The sequence below is a fragment of the Phyllobates terribilis genome, unplaced genomic scaffold, assembly GCF_046119375.1.
Source record: "Phyllobates terribilis strain yellow unplaced genomic scaffold, ASM4611937v1 Scaffold_9114__1_contigs__length_21976, whole genome shotgun sequence".
Taxonomy (NCBI): domain Eukaryota; kingdom Metazoa; phylum Chordata; class Amphibia; order Anura; family Dendrobatidae; genus Phyllobates; species Phyllobates terribilis.
The window spans coordinates 1,424-18,363 of NW_027371853.1; the positions used below are offsets into that span (position 1 = coordinate 1,424).

At 53.3% G+C, this 16,940-nt stretch overlaps 1 protein-coding gene across 1 annotated transcript; it reads right to left on the reverse strand.

The window, feature by feature from the left end:
* Window positions 1–5,699: 5,699 nt before the first annotated feature.
* Window positions 5,700–7,735, reverse strand: LOC141252522 (protein HGH1 homolog). The gene is made up of 2 exons (XM_073670523.1): window positions 7,605–7,735; window positions 5,700–6,253 (listed from the first exon to the last, which is right to left on the reverse strand). The coding sequence occupies exon 2, from the start codon at window positions 6,235–6,237 to the stop codon at window positions 5,701–5,703; it is 537 nt and encodes a 178-aa protein (XP_073526624.1). The 5' UTR covers window positions 6,238–6,253; window positions 7,605–7,735; the 3' UTR covers window position 5,700.
* Window positions 7,736–16,940: the final 9,205 nt, after the last annotated feature.

A 16,940-nucleotide genomic window follows, 5' to 3' on the forward strand; every position in this document is an offset into this window, starting at 1 on the left:
TACTCTGGACCTGCTCTTCTCCCGGCTCTGCTCAGTGTATGACTTTACTAACTCTCCTACATGAGGACGGGAATACTCTGGACCTGCTCTTCTCCCGGCTCTGCTCAGTGTGTGACTTTACTAACTCTGCTACATGAGGACGGGAATACTCTGGACCTGATCTTCTCCCGGCTCTGCTCAGTGTGTGACCTTACTAACTCTGCTACATGAGGACGGGAATACTCTGGACCTGGTCTTCTCCCGACTCTGCTCAGTGTATGACTTTACTAACTCTGCTACATGAGGACGAGAATACTCTGGACCTGATCTTCTCCCGGCTCTGCTCAGTGTGTGACTTTACTAACTCTGCTACATGAGGACGAGAATACTCTGGACCTGATCTTCTCCCGGCTCTGCTCAGTGTATGACCTTACTAACTCTCCTACATGAGGACGGGAATACGCTGGACCTGATCTTCTCCCGACTCTGCTCAGTGTATGACTTTACTAACTCTCCTACATGAGGACGGGAATACTCTGGACCTGATCTTCTCCCGGCTCTGCTCAGTGTGCGACTCTACTGACTCCCCTACATGAGGATGAGAATACTCTGGACCTGATCTTCTCCCGGCTCTGCTCAGTGTAGGACTTTACTAACTCTGCTACATGAGGACGGGAATACTCTGGACCTGATCTTCTCCCGGCTCTGCTCAGTGTGCGACTCTACTGACTCCCCTACATGAGGATGGGAATACTCTGGACCTGCTCTTCTCTCGGCTCTGCTCAGTGTAGGACTTTACTAACTCTGCTACATGAGGACGGGAATACTCTGGACCTGATCTTCTCCCGGCTCAGCTCAGTGTATGACTTTACTAACTCTCCTACATGAGGATGGGAATACTCTGGACCTGATCTTCTCCCGGCTCTGCTCAGTGTGTGACTTTACTAACTCTGCTACATGAGGACGAGAATAGAATCATAGAATCATAGAATCATAGAATGGTAGAGTTGGAAGGGACCTCCTGGGTCATCTGGTCCAACCCCCTGCTCAAAGCAGGATTCACTAGATCATCTCAGACAGATGTCTGTCCAGCCTCTGTTTGAAGACGTCCATTGAAGGGGAACTCACTACCTCTCGTGGCAGCCTGTTCCACTCATTGATCTCCTCACTGTCAAAAAGTGTCTTCTAATATCTAATCTGTGTCTCCTCCCATTTAGTTTCATCCCATTGCTTCTAGTCTTTCCTTGTGCAAATGAGAATAAAGATGATCCTTCTACAATGTGACAGCCCTTGACATATTTGTAGACAGCTATTAAGTCTCCTCTCAGTCTTCTTTTTTGCAAGCTAAACATTCCCAAATCCTGCAACCGTTCCTCATAGGACATGGTTTGCAGACCAGTCACCATTCTGGTCGCTCTTCTCTGAACTTGCTCCAGTTTGTCTATGTCTTTTTTAAAATGTGGTGCCCAAAACTGTACACAGTATTCCAGATGAGGTCTGACCAAAGAGGAGTAAAGACCGATAATGACTTCACGTGATCTAGACTGTATGCTTCTGTTAATACATCCCAGAATTGTATTTGCCTTTTTTGCTGCTGCATCACACTGTTGACTCATGTTCAGTCTATGATCTATTAGTATACCTAAGTCTTTTTCACATGTACTGTTGCTTAGCTCTATTCCTCCCATTCTGTATGTGCTTTTTTCATTTTTATTGCCCAGATGTAGTACTTTGCATTTTTCCCTGTTAAAAACCATTCTGTTGGTTGCTGCCCACTGCTCCAGTTTATTTAGGTCTTTTTGAATCATAGAATACTCTGGACCTGATCTTCTCCCAGCTCTGCTCAGTGTATGACTTTACTAACTCTCCTACATGAGGACGGGAATACTCTGGACCTGATCTTCTCCCGGCTCTGCTCAGTGTATGACTTTACTAACTCTCCTACATGAGGACGGGAATACTCTGGACCTGGTCTTCTCCCGGCTCTGCTCAGTGTATGACTTTACTAACTCTGCTACATGAGGACGGGAATACTCTGGACCTGATCTTCTCCCGGCTCTGCTCAGTGTATGACTTTACTAACTCTGCTACATGAGGACGGGAATACTCTGGACCTGGTCTTCTCCCGGCTCTGCTCAGTGTATGACTTTACTAATTCTGCTACACGAGGACGGGAATACTCTGGACCTGATCTTCTCCCGGCTCTGCTCAGTGTATGACTTTATTAACTCTCCTACATGAGGACGGGAATACTCTGGACCTGATCTTCTCCCGGCTCTGCTCAGTGTATGACTTTATTAACTCTCCTACATGAGGATGGGAATACTCTGGACCTGGTCTTCTCCCGGCTCTGCTCAGTGTATGACTTTACTAACTCTGCTACATGAGGACGGGAATACTCTGGACCTGCTCTTCTCCCGGCTCTGCTCAGTGTATGACTTTACTAACTCTGCTACATGAGGACGGGAATACTCTGGACCTGATCTTCTCCCGGCTCTGCTCAGTGTATGACTTTACTAACTCTCCTACATGAGGATGGGAATACTCTGGACCTGATCTTCTCCCGGCTCTGCTCAGTGTGTGACTTTACTAACTCTGCTACATGAGGACGGGAATACTCTGGACCTGATCTTCTCCCGGCTCTGCTCAGTGTGTGACTTTACTAACTCTGCTACATGAGGACGAGAATACTCTGGACCTGATCTTCTCCCGGCTCTGCTCAGTGTATGACCTTACTAACTCTGCTACATGAGGACGGGAATACTCTGGACCTGGTCTTCTCCCGACTCTGCTCAGTGTATGACTTTACTAACTCTCCTACATGAGGACGGGAATACTCTGGACCTGATCTTCTCCCGGCTCTGCTCAGTGTGTGACTTTACTAACTCTGCTACATGAGGACGAGAATACTCTGGACCTGATCTTCTCCCGGCTCTGCTCAGTGTATGACCTTACTAACTCTGCTACATGAGGACGGGAATACTCTGGACCTGATCTTCTCCCGGCTCTGCTCCGTGTGCGACTCTACTGACTCCCCTACATGAGGATGAGAATACTCTGGACCTGCTCTTCTCTCGGCTCTGCTCAGTGTAGGACTTTACTAACTCTGCTACATGAGGACGGGAATACTCTGGACCTGATCTTCTCCCGGCTCTGCTCAGTGTATGACTTTACTAACTCTGCTACATGAGGACGAGAATACTCTGGACCTGATCTTCTCCCGGCTCTGCTCAGTGTATGACTTTACTAACTCTGCTACATAAGGATGGGAATACTCTGGACCTGATCTTCTCCCGGCTCTGCTCAGTGTATGACTTTACTAACTCTCCTACATGAGGACGGGAATACTCTGGACCTGATCTTCTCCCGGCTCTGCTCAGTGTATGACTTTACTAACTCTCCTACATGAGGACGGGAATACTCTGGACCTGGTCTTCTCCCGGCTCTGCTCAGTGTATGACCTTACTAACTCCCCTCTCTTGTTCTCTGACCACAACCTTCTTTCCTTCTCTGAACAAACAGAAAAAAAAGAAGCAGCGCCAGCCGACAATTCATATAGAATGGAAAGTAATAATGAACAGATCCCCCATCATTAGCCAGATATAGAAATCTCTGCAGTAGAGAGATGGATTAGATTTTTAGACTTGACCGAATAGGCCCAAAAGGGTTAAACCTATCCGTGGAGAAAGTTGTATAACAGGGTTTTTCTGTGCCAGGTAATCATATCGGTGGTGGTAACACCCTGCCCCAGGAATGTTTAACTGCATGCAGTCTTGTGAGGGTTAATATGATGAAGGGAAGGGTGTACAAAACGGATGAGAGTTAAAGCTCATTCCATGTTTGTAACTGTATATGTACACACACTGGCCCGTGACCGGGTCATACACGTACACACACTGGCCCGTGACCGGGTCATACACGTACACACACTGGCCCGTGACCGGGTCATACACGTACACACACTGGCCCGTGACCGGGTCATACACGTACACACACTGGCCCGTGACCGGGTCATACACGTACACACACTGGCCCGTGACCGGGTCATACACGTACACACACTGGCCCGTGACCGGGTCATACACGTACACACACTGGCCCGTGACCGGGTCATACACGTACACACACTGGCCCGTGACCGGGTCATACACGTACACACACTGGCCCGTGACCGGGTCATACACGTACACACACTGGCCCGTGACCGGGTCATACACGTACACACACTGGCCCGTGACCGGGTCATACACGTACACACACTGGCCCGTGACCGGGTCATACACGTACACACACTGGCCCGTGACCGGGTCATACATGTACACACACTGGCCCGTGACCGGGTCATACACGTACACACACTGGCCCGTGACCGGGTCATACACGTACACACACTGGCCCGTGACCGGGTCATACACGTACACACACTGGCCCGTGACCGGGTCATACACGTACACACACTGGCCCGTGACCGGGTCATACACGTACACACACTGGCCCGTGACCGGGTCATACACGTACACACACTGGCCCGTGACCGGGTCATACATGTACACACACTGGCCCGTGACCGGGTCATACATGTACACATACTGGCCGGTGACCGGGTCATGCAGCGTCACATGACCCCTATGTATAATGATGGCCGGACCGTACATGACGAGCTCTTGTTCCCTCCCGTCCCCCCGTCTCCTCATAGACTGTAGCTTGGAGCAGGACCCTCGCTCCTCCTGTGATGTCTGGTATTGTTAGTGTACAGCGCTGCGGTATATGCCGGCGATATAGAAGTAACATCATTACATATATCCTCATACACGAGCTCCACACATGCGGCAACCACCGGGGGGCGACACAAGCAGAAACTGCCAATGTCACATGGTATCTACGTGTATATATCTATATCCTGATACATCGCACATCATCACCTTGAGGGAGCTGGTGGAATACGGCGGCGGGGGTGGGAGGGGTCCGGGTGCACACGACAGCGGGGGGAGGTCCGGGTGCACACAGTGGCGGGGGTGGGAGGGGTCCGGGTGCACACAGTGGCGGGGGTGGGAGGGGTCCGGGTGCACACAGTGGCGGGGGTGGGAGGGGTCCGGGTGCACACAGTGGCGGGGGTGGGAGGGGTCCGGGTGCACAGAGTAGCGGGGGTGGGAGGGGTCCGGGTGCACACAGTGGCGGGGGTGGGAGGGGTCCGGGTGCACACGACAGCGGGGGAGGTCCGGGTGCACAGAGTAGCGGGGGTGGGAGGGGTCCGGGTGCACACAGTGGCGGGGGTGGGAGGGGTCCAGGTGCACACGACAGCGGGGGAGGTCCGGGTGCACACAGCGGCGGGTTGGGAGGGGTCCGGGTGCACACAGTGGCGGGGGTGGGAGGGGTCCGGGTGCACACGACAGCGGGGGAGGTCCGGGTGCACACAGTGGCGGGGGTGGGAGGGGTCCGGGTGCACACGACAGCGGGGGAGGTCCGGGTGCACACAGTGGCGGGGGTGGGAGGGGTCCGGGTGCACACAGTGGCGGGGGTGGGAGGGGTCCGGGTGCACACGACAGCGGGGGAGGTCCAGGTGCACACAGTGGCGGGGGTGGGAGGGGTCCGGGTGCACACTACAGCAGGGGAGTGGGGGGGTTCGGGTGCACATGACAGCAGGGGGGTACCTGCGGGATGTCCCGTGCAGGGCAGTGCAGCAGAGCAGTACACCTCACACCGGCGGGGCTGGCGCAGCGCTCACCTGCTCCGGTCCAGTATGAAGCTGCGGCCCTCGGGCAGCTGCGTCAGGTTGCACATCAGGGGCCCCAGGTAGTGGAGGGCCGCGGCTGCGTTGTACTGGGGACTGCAGATCATCTCCAGCAGTTTGTTCAGACCCGGATCGGTCAGCGCGGCGATGACGGCGCGGCAGGACAACTCCTCGCGGCTCAGGTTACACAGCGCGATGCAGACGGAGTCAGCATAGAGGTAGCGAGGGTCCGTCAGCCGCTCAGCGAGCGCAGGGAGCAGAGGGGGGATCTCCAGCAAGAAGCGGTGAGTGCCGGGGTCAGAGGTCAGATTCACCAGTATGTGGTAAGAGTCCTGGATCACTGAGGGTGCAGGGTCAGAGGTCACATCCAGCACCGCACGCACCAATTCCGGCAGCTCACACAGGCTCCGCCTTCCCTCGGGCGTGGCACTTACACCCAGCACATATTCCAGGGCCTGGCTCTTCACATCCGCCCGCGTGCCCGACCCCAGGAAGGTCAAGAACTCCGAGCAGAGCGCTGGATCCATAGACTGCACCAACAACCTACCACAGAAGGAGGAGACAGAGGAACGGTGAGCGAGCGCAGAAGGCAGAGGACGGCCAGTCACAGGATGTGGGGACGTAGCGGGGGAGGAGAGCTCCGGGGACGTAGCGGGGGAGGAGGGGGGCGGGAGCTCCGGGGACGTAGCGGGGGAGGAGGGGGGCGGGAGCTCCGGGGATACAGCGGGGGGGGGAGGAGGGGATACAGCGGGGGGGGGCTCCGGGGATACAGCGGGGGGGGGAGGAGGGGATACAGCGGGGGGGGCTCCGGGGATACAGCGGGGGGGGCTCGAGCTCTGGGGATGTAGCGGGGGAGGAGGGGGGCGGGAGCTCCGGGGATGTAGCGGGGGAGGAGGGGGGCGGGAGTTCCGGGGATATAGCGGGGGAGGAGGGGGGGCGGGAGCTCCGGGGATACAGCGGGGGGGCTCCGGGGATACAGCGGGGGGGGCTCCGGGGATACAGCGGGGGGGGGCTCCGGGGATACAGCGGGGGGGGGGCTCCGGGGATACAGCGGGGGGGGCTCCGGGGATACAGCGGGGGGGGCTCGAGCTCTGGGGATATAGCGGGGGAGGAGGGGGGCGGGAGCTCCGGGGATATAGCGGGGGAGGAGGGGGGGCGGGAGCTCCGGGGATACAGCGGGGGGGCTCCGGGGATACAGCGGGGGGGCTCCGGGGATACAGCGGGGGGGGCTCCGGGGATACAGCGGGGGGGGCTCCGGGGATACAGCGGGGGGGGCTCCGGGGATACAGCGGGGGGGGCTCCGGGGATACAGCGGGGGGGGCTCCGGGGATACAGCGGGGGGGGCCTCCGGGGATACAGCGGGGGGGGCCTCCGGGGATACAGCGGGGGGGGGCTCCGGGGATACAGCGGGGGGGGCTCCGGGGATACAGCGGGGGGGGCTCCGGGGATACAGCGGGGGGGGCTCCGGGGATACAGCGGGGGGGGCTCCGGGGATACAGCGGGGGGGGCTCCGGGGATACAGCGGGGGGGGGGGCTCCAGGGATACAGCGGGGGGGGCTCCAGGGATACAGCGGGGGGGGCTCCGGGGATACAGCGGGGGGGGCTCCGGGGATACAGCGGGGGGGGGGGCTCGAGCTCTGGGGATATAGCGGGGGAGGAGGGGGGGCGGGAGCTCCGGGGATACAGCGGGGGGGGCTCCGGGGATACAGCGGGGGGGGCTCCGGGGATACAGCGGGGGGGGCTCCGGGGATACAGCGGGGGGGGCTCCGGGGATACAGCGGGGGGGGCTCCGGGGATACAGCGGGGGGGGCTCCGGGGATACAGCGGGGGGGAGGGGGGGGGCGGGAGCTCCGGGGATAAGAGTCGGTTTTGGGTTCGGGTCCCGGTCACTCACCGTTGTGCCGCACACGTGAAGTCTTTTCCGGCGGGTGTATGACGTCATCTCGATCATCCAATCACCGCTCATCAGAATGTGTGCACGTGATGAGATTGCGCAGTCGCAGTTCAGTGCGCGGTGCTGTGACGTCACTGCGGGTGGGTTCCCGGTCACGTGTGACTGTGTGCAGTGGTCCTGTGCTGGGCACGCTCTGCTGCAGCCGATCCTCTGCCCTCGTGCAGTGATGCGGTCCCGGGAAGTGTCTGCAGGAGGTGATCACTGCGGGAATAAAGGAGAGGGACCTCCAGCCGGGCGCCATGCTTCAGCCTCGGAGGTGCATAGACCGCACACTGACTGGCAGCTCCCGGCCTCGTAGAGAAGCAGCGCGTCCATCACTCCTCAACCACTGGACGATGCTGAAGGTGGTTTCTTATGCGGCAGTTTCTTTTTTGCTGTTTTTTACAGGTTTAATTACAAAAAATAGATAAATGAATGAACAAATCTCCTGCAGCAGCAGCAGCGCGGCGCCCCGATGAGAAAACGCTTAGAAGCAGCTACAAATGTCATAACACTGGCACAAAGTGGGCACCGGAGGGCGTTACTGAAAGGGTTAAATGACTTTGGGCCCCTGAGTGTTTGATCCATAGTGATGGCCCGCATCCGCTTCAGGTTCCTCCAGCCGGGCCCGCATCCGCTTCAGGTCCCTCCAGCCGGGCCCGCATCCGCTTCAGGTCCCTCCCGCCGGGCCCGCATCCGCTTCAGGTCCCTCCCGCCGGGCCCGCATCCGCTTCAGGTCCCTCCCGCCGGGCCCGCATCCGCTTCAGGTCCCTCCCGCCGGGCCCGCATCCGCTTCAGGTCCCTCCCGCCGGGCCCGCATCCGCTTCAGGTCCCTCCAGCCGGGCCCGCATCCGCTTCAGGTCCCTCCAGCCGGGCCCGCATCCGCTTCAGGTTCCTCCAGCCGGGCCCGCATCCGCTTCAGGTTCCTCCAGCCGGGCCCGCATCCGCTTCAGGTTCCTCCAGCCGGGCCCGCATCCGCTTCAGGTTCCTCCCGCCGGGCCCGCATCCGCTTCAGGTTCCTCCAGCCGGGCCCGCATCCGCTTCAGGTTCCTCCAGCCGGGCCCGCATCCGCTTCAGGTTCCTCCAGCCGGGCCCGCATCCGCTTCAGGTTCCTCCAGCCGGGCCCGCATCCGCTTCAGGTCCCTCCAGCCGGGCCCGCATCCGCTTCAGGTCCCTCCCGCCGGGCCCGCATCCGCTTCAGGTCCCTCCAGCCGGGCCCGCATCCGCTTCAGGTCCCTCCAGCCGGGCCCGCATCCGCTTCAGGTCCCTCCAGCCGGGCCCGCATCCGCTTCAGGTTCCTCCCGCCGGGCCCGCATCCGCTTCAGGTTCCTCCAGCCGGGCCCGCATCCGCTTCAGGTTCCTCCAGCCGGGCCCGCATCCGCTTCAGGTCCCTCCAGCCGGGCCCGCATCCGCTTCAGGTCCCTCCAGCCGGGCCCGCATCCGCTTCAGGTCCCTCCAGCCGGCCCGCATCCGCTTCAGGTTCCTCCAGCCGGGCCCGCATCCGCTTCAGGTTCCTCCAGCCGGGCCCGCATCCGCTTCAGGTCCCTCCAGCCGGGCCCGCATCCGCTTCAGGTTCCTCCAGCCGGGCCCGCATCCGCTTCAGGTTCCTCCAGCCGGGCCCGCATCCGCTTCAGGTCCCTCCAGCCGGGCCCGCATCCGCTCAGGTCCCTCCCAGCCGGGCCCGCATCCGCTTCAGGTCCCTCCAGCCGGGCCCGCATCCGCTTCAGGTTCCTCCAGCCGGGCCCGCATCCGCTTCAGGTTCCTCCAGCCGGGCCCGCATCCGCTTCAGGTTCCTCCAGCCGGGCCCGCATCCGCTTCAGGTTCCTCCAGCCGGGCCCGCATCCGCTTCAGGTTCCTCCAGCCGGGCCCGCATCCGCTTCAGGTTCCTCCAGCCGGGCCCGCATCCGCTTCAGGTTCCTCCAGCCGGGCCCGCATCCGCTTCAGGTCCCTCCAGCCGGGCCCGCATCCGCTTCAGGTCCCTCAGCCGGGCCCGCATCCGCTTCAGGTCCCTCCAGCCGGGCCCGCATCCGCTTCAGGTCCCTCCAGCCGGGCCCGCATCCGCTTCAGGTCCCTCCAGCCGGGCCCGCATCCGCTTCAGGTCCCTCCAGCCGGGCCGCATCCGCTTCAGGTCCCTCCAGCCGGGCCCGCATCCGCTTCAGGTCCCTCCAGCCGGGCCCGCATCCGCTTCAGGTCCCTCCAGCCGGGCCCGCATCCGCTTCAGGTCCCTCCAGCCGGGCCCGCATCCGCTTCAGGTCCCTCCAGCCGGGCCCGCATCCGCTTCAGGTCCTCCAGCCGGGCCCGCATCCGCTTCAGGTCCCTCCAGCCGGGCCCGCATCCGCTTCAGGTCCCTCCAGCCGGGCCCGCATCCGCTTCAGGTCCCTCCAGCCGGGCCCGCATCCGCTTCAGGTCCCTCCAGCCGGGCCCGCATCCGCTTCAGGTCCCTCCAGCCGGGCCCGCATCCGCTTCAGGTCCCTCCAGCCGGGCCCGCATCCGCTTCAGGTCCCTCCAGCCGGGCCCGCATCCGCTTCAGGTCCCCTCCAGCCGGGCCCGCATCCGCTTCAGGTCCCTCCAGCCGGGCCGCACGGGTTCTGGGCCTCAGCGCGGGGAAGCCGCCTCTTCTCACAGATTTCACCCTTTCTTCCCTGAGCCATGGCTTTTGTTATTTTGGTCACTATGGCCGTGTGAGGGTTTATTATTATTTGTGGGACACGTTGTTACTTTTGAACTACATCAATGATTTTACTATATTGTGGACTAGAAAATGGGAAAAAAAAATCCAAATATGGTGAAACTGCAAAAAAAAAAGTGCAATTCCACAGTTGATTTTTTTTCTTTCCCCGTTGGCTGGATGCTAAACCTGCCCGGCCGTTATGATTCTCCGGGTCTTAACGAGTTTGCAGACACCAAACGTGTGTAGGTAATTTTTTATTTAAGTGATGAAAAAAAAAAACAAAGTTTGCATAACATAAAAAAAATTGCGCCATTTTCCCAGACCTGCAGCGTCTCCATTTTTCAGGATCTGGGGCAGGTGAGGGCTTATTTTTTGTGTGCTGAGGTGAAATTTTTATTGATGCCATTTTGGGGTAGATCCGATGTTTTGATCGCCCGTTATTACATTTTATTGCAATGTTGCAGCGACCAAAAAAATTTAATTCTGGCGTTTCGATTTTTTCTCTCTTTACACCATTTATTGATTGGATTAATTATTTATGTTGATCGGCGATTCTGAACTAGGCGATACCAAATATGTACATGTTTTATTTTGTTTGGGGCAAAAGGGGGATGATTTAAACTTTATTATTTTTTATATTTTTAAAAACATTTTTACACTTTTTGCTTGATTCTATAGTCTCCATGGGGACTAGAAGCAGCAGTTGCTTGATTGGCTCTGCTATATACAGACGATGAACAGATGGCCTGTGTGTAGCAGATTTACTCACTTGCTATGAGCGCCAACCACTGGGCGGCGCTCATAGCAATCTGGCAATGACAACCCATCGGTGACCCGCGATCATGTGACTGGTTCACTGATAGGCGGGGCTTAGGACGTGCTTCCCGGAAGCGGGAGATAAATGCCGCTGTCAGAGATTGACATTGGCATTTAACAGGCGCTGGTGGATCGCGATTCCACCCGCGGATGTTGCAGGCACATGTCAGCTGTAAGGTGCACCAAACAGGGGGTTATGACGTGTGTTGTACTATTACGGCACGTCATAAAAGGGTTAAAGTACAGCTATATATAGTGACTTACAGCTGACGTTCTTTCTGGTGGAGTTGTTCACTTTTTCCATATTTTCTGGCCCAAACCAACATAACACCTGACTTCTCACTTTTCAGGCAGCGTCTCCATTTATCTCCAAGCTGCACAAACTCCTTATCCTGCTGATACCCCATACTGAGCCGCTGTCATATGTGTCCATACTACTGGTACTGTGTGCTCTCCTACTGAACCCCACCCCTCAACTGTCCTGGAAAAGTATGGTGACCCCAACACAGTATGATCCCCCAACTGTGCCCCCACACAGCACTCCATGCAGTATAATGGGCCTACATACAATATAATGGCCCCCACACAGCATGATGGACCCCACACAAACCTTCACACTGTCCATACTGCATAATGCACCCCCATAGTCCATACAGTATAATGCACCCCCATAGTCCATATAGTATAATGCACTCCCATATAGTATAATGCACTCCATAGTCCATATAGTATAATGCACTCCCATATAGTATAATGCACTCCATAGTCCATACAGTATAATGCACTCCCATATAGTATAATGCACTCCATAGTCCATACAGTATAATGCACTCCCATATAGTATAATGCACTCCATAGTCCATACAGTATAATGCACTCCATAGTCCATACAGTATAATGCACTCCCATATAGTATAATGCACTCCATAGTCCATACAGTATAATGCACCCCCATAGCCCATACAGTATAATGCACTCCCATATAGTATAATGCACTCCATAGTCCATACAGTATAATGCACTCCCATATAGTATAATGCACTCCATAGTCCATACAGTATAATGCACTCCATAGTCCATACAGTATAATGCACTCCCATATAGTATAATGCACTCCATAGTCCATACAGTATAATGCACCCCCATAGTCCATACAGTATAATGCACTCCCATATAGTATAATGCACTCCATAGTCCATACAGTATAATGCACTCCCATATAGTATAATGCACTCCATAGTCCATACAGTATAATGCACTCCCATATAGTATAATGCACTCATGAGATCAATGGCCGATAAGTAACTTATTCAGATCTGTGAAAAGTGACTATTTGTCCACTTTGATGCCCAGAACCCATTTGGGCCAGTCTGGAGTGACCTGAATTTGATGTGGGCCATCACTATGTATTAAATACTAGTATGAGACCAGTGGCCTAAAGTCATTTAACCCTTTCAGTAACGCCCTTCAGTGCCCACATTGATGCCCATTTTTGTGCCAGTTTTATGACATTTGTAGCTGCTTTTAAGCGTTTTCACATCAGGGCACCTCGCTGCAATATATTTTTTCATTTCTCTATTTTTTGTAATTAAACCTGTAAAAAAACAGCAAAAAAGAAACTGCCGCATAAGAAACCACCTTCAGCATCGTCCAGTGGTTGAGGAGTGATGGACGCGCTGCTTCTCTACGAGGCCGGGAGCTGCCAGTCAGTGTGCGGTCTATGCACCTCCGAGTCTAATGCATGGAATATATAATCATCAGCTGTAGATTTATATAGCGCCAACATATTCCACAGCGCTTTACAATTCAGGCTGTATGCACACGATGCGTTTTTTAAGCGTTTCCGCAGCGGCAATTTCACCGCAGAAACACTTAAAAACGCATGGTAGAAGGTCTGCTATGTCCCCCAATGATAATCCGCATGTCCTGTGCACACGCTGAGGAAATTTCCACTGTGGATTATCATTGTGGAAAAATCCGCAGCACGTCCATTAATTTTGCGGACACGCGGCTTAATTGCCGCCATTGACTATCATTGAGCCGCATAATATCTGCATCACTACATGTGCACATACGGATATGAAGCGATTCTAGGAGTGGATGGTACCTGGGCTTGGAGAACAGGAGACTCTCATCCAGACCCGGGTACCATAGCACCTATAAAAAAAGAATGAAATAAAAAATATACATTATACTCTCCTTCCAATGGCTGCATGGATTTATATAGTGTGACCAAGTTGTCAAGCACTCTCCAAGTGATGCTAAAAGCGCTTGATAACCCGCATGTCCCTGGCAGGAAAAACACAAGGACAATCCGCATGTACAATCCGCCTGCGTTTTTTCTGCCAGGGCGATGCAGAAATGCTCAGGAAAAAATCCGGAGCATTTCTGCATCGTGGGCACATAGCCTTACAGACATTATCTGCACTGTCCCCATCGGGGCTCACAATCTACATTCCCTATCAGTCTTTGGAGTGTAGGAGGAAACCGGAGAACCCGGAGGAGAACATGCAAACTCCTTGCAGATGTTGTCCTTGGTGGGATTTGAACCCAGGACCCCAGCACTACAAGGCTGCAGTGCTGACCACCGAGCTGCCGTGCAGTGCTGTCCATACATACACACCCCCATACAGTCACTGCCAGCTCCACAATAATGAAAGCAACTACTCACTGCCACCACCAATCGTCTGCAGGCCGATTGGACGCCCGTTACAGGTAGTGTATGGCTTCAGGGTGCGGTTTACAGAGCAAGCGGAACAGAACCATTACATTTATTTATTTGTGAGAGCAGGGGTTACTTTATCCTGACTCCATTTTGATTTTTGTACGTGTATCTTACGCTTACCAGAATGGAGTTTGAGCTGGTATGCGTGTGAGAGATAAGGAGTCTTTGGAATGTCTTTGTCTAGAGATTCAGAAAGGACAGAAGTGAAAGTAGAAAGTAAGAGATTTCTAAAATCCAAAAGCTGGGTGTAGATAGAATTACCTTTTGCCAATGAGATGTATGTATGCTAATGTCAGCACATATGTAGAGATATGAGCCAATTATATTGTTTTAAATCTGAATACTAATAACCTTTATAAACCTGGACCAGAGCATGTAATAAAGTAGATCTAGCCTGATGCTCAAATGTATCAGTCGTGGCTCTTCCGTGCATGTATTTGAATTTTACAATTTAATTTGGAGCAGACACAACGTCTCAGAATGTGTCACATTATGTGGCGACAACAAACCTGGCACAACGAACAGGAACCCACTAATGCAAAAGATTACTGATCCAACCAATTTGCTGGACCCCAGACAGACGGGTAACTCGGGATAGCTGCAGCAATTGGTAAGAAGCTTTATTCTTACACTACCTGAATTTATCCCTCTGTTTTCGTGGGTTCCAGTCCACGTTGGGTAAGTAGTCGCAGGTCATTCGATCTGTTCATATTAAGTGGGTCCATTATTGTTAGACAAAGAACCCCGATGAGACCCTGTGTACTGTGTTGAACTTCTGTATGGGAAGTGTGGATTTGGTATTTCAATGGTCATCTGTACGTGGGGTTGGATTGTAGGGATTAGTTGATTGCACGCACCCGGTTGACCAGATGTTGCTGATTGTCAGCAGCCTCTTGTATTTCTAAGGAAACCCATATGGTTCCGGCTCCTAGACGTAGGGGCTGATGGTTTTCGTCTGACTATAAGTCAGGCATGGAGTGACAGAGTGGAAAGCCAATGTGTGTGTGGCTTCATGTCCCCACTGGTTTTTCACTGTAGTCCTATATTCATGTTTTTTTTAAGAAACAGAAGAAGAGTAATCTGTTTAGTAAGAAACAGATTGAGCATGGTAGAGGTGCTGTAGAGAGTATACAATCCATAGTGAGTGTGGTATGAGTCCCCACTGGTTTGTGTCTCTACACTGTGTTCCAAATTATTACGCAAACAATATTTTCTCAGATTTTCCCACATTCCCTATATGAATTGCAGTCATTGTAATTTTCCAGTCAAATAACTATTAGAGTACAAGTGAAAGGTTTTTGTATAAACTGCCGATGATAACAGGATATTTATAAAAAAATAAAAAACTCAAAATGCCCTCAAAATGCATGTTCCAAATTATTATGCACAGCAGAGTTTTCAACCTTTTCATTTTAATAAAGAACAAAAAAATGGTCATTTGTGAAATTCTAAGCATTAGCCGGTTATTACACACTGAAATCAAACAGTTTTCACCTGAAAACTTTATTCTAGGTGATGTTACATTTTCACATAGGACCCCTTGTTGGAAAGGAGCTTCTGAACTCTCTCGTCCATTGAATTTGTCAGGTTTTGGATGGTTTCTGCTTCAATTGTTTTGCATGAGGACAGAATACCCTCCCAGAGCTGTTGCTTAGATGTGAACTGCCTCCCGCCATCATAGACACTCCTTTTGATGATGCTCCACAGGTTCTCAATGGGGTAGAGGTCAGGGGAGCATGGGGGTCACACCATAAGTTTGTCCCCTTTTATGCCCATATCAGCCAGAGATGCAGATGTGTTATGTGCAGCATGAGACGGGGCATTATCATGTATGAAAATGATCTTGCTGCGGAATACACGGTTCTTCTTCTTGAACCATGGAAGGAAGTGCTGTTTGAGAAACTCAACATACATTATGGAGTTCATCTTTACCCCTTCAGGGATCCTAAAAGGGCCGACAATCTCACTCCCCATGATTCCAGCCCAAAACATTACTCCACCTCCTCCTTGCTAGCGCCGTAGCCGTGTTTGCATGGGGTGTCCATCAACCAGCCATCCTCCACTCCATCCATCTGGACCATCGAGATCATTTCATACATAATGCCCCGTCTCATGCTGCACATAAAACATCTGCATCTCTGGCTGCTATGGGCATAAAAGGGGACAAACTTATGGTGTGACCCCCATGCTCCCCTGACCTCAACCCCATTGAGAACCTCTGGAGCATCATCAAAAGGAGTGTCTATGATGGCGGGAGGCAGTTCACATCTAAGCAACAGCTCTGGGAGGGTATTCTGTCCTCATGCAAAACAATTGAAGCAGAAACCATCCAAAACCTGACAAATTCAATGGACGAGAGAGTTCAGAAGCTCCTTTCCAACAAGGGGTCCTATGTGCAAATGTAACATCACCTAGAATAAAGTTTTGAGCTGAAAACAGTTTGATTTCAGTGTGTAATAACCGGCTAATGCTTAGAATTTCACAAATGACCATTTTTTTGTTCTTTATTAAAATGAAAAGGTTGAAACCTCTGCTGGGCATAATAATGTGGAACATGCATTTTGAGGGCAGTTTGAGTTTTTTATAAATATCCTGTTATCATCGGCAGTTTATACAAAAACCTTTCAATTGTACTCGAATAGTTATTAGACTGGAAAATTACAATGACTGCAATTCATATAGGGAATGTGGGAAAATCTGAGAAAATATTATTTGCATAATAATTTGGAACACAGTGTAGTTCTGTATTCCTGTTTTTAACATAAATTTGTGCAGAAAATGCATAGGTTTGTTCAGTGTCTGGTTGTCCACCGGGTGGCAGATTTGATGACGAAGGTTTCTTGAGAGTATTGGAGGAACAGGCTGTTTAGATGATGCTGGTTTACTTCACCAGACTGAGATATGCTGGAAAAACCTCTAAATCTGTAACTAGAGGCGAGATGGAGGAAGAAAAACATGGTGGTAAGTTTTTGTATGTTAAAAAATGTAATAAAGATGGCGTTCAATCCCTTGCCGCTCCCAGTTTGACTCCACCCCTGTACATTGTCCCTGAAGGATGGACATGTTGTGTATGTAGGAAACAGAA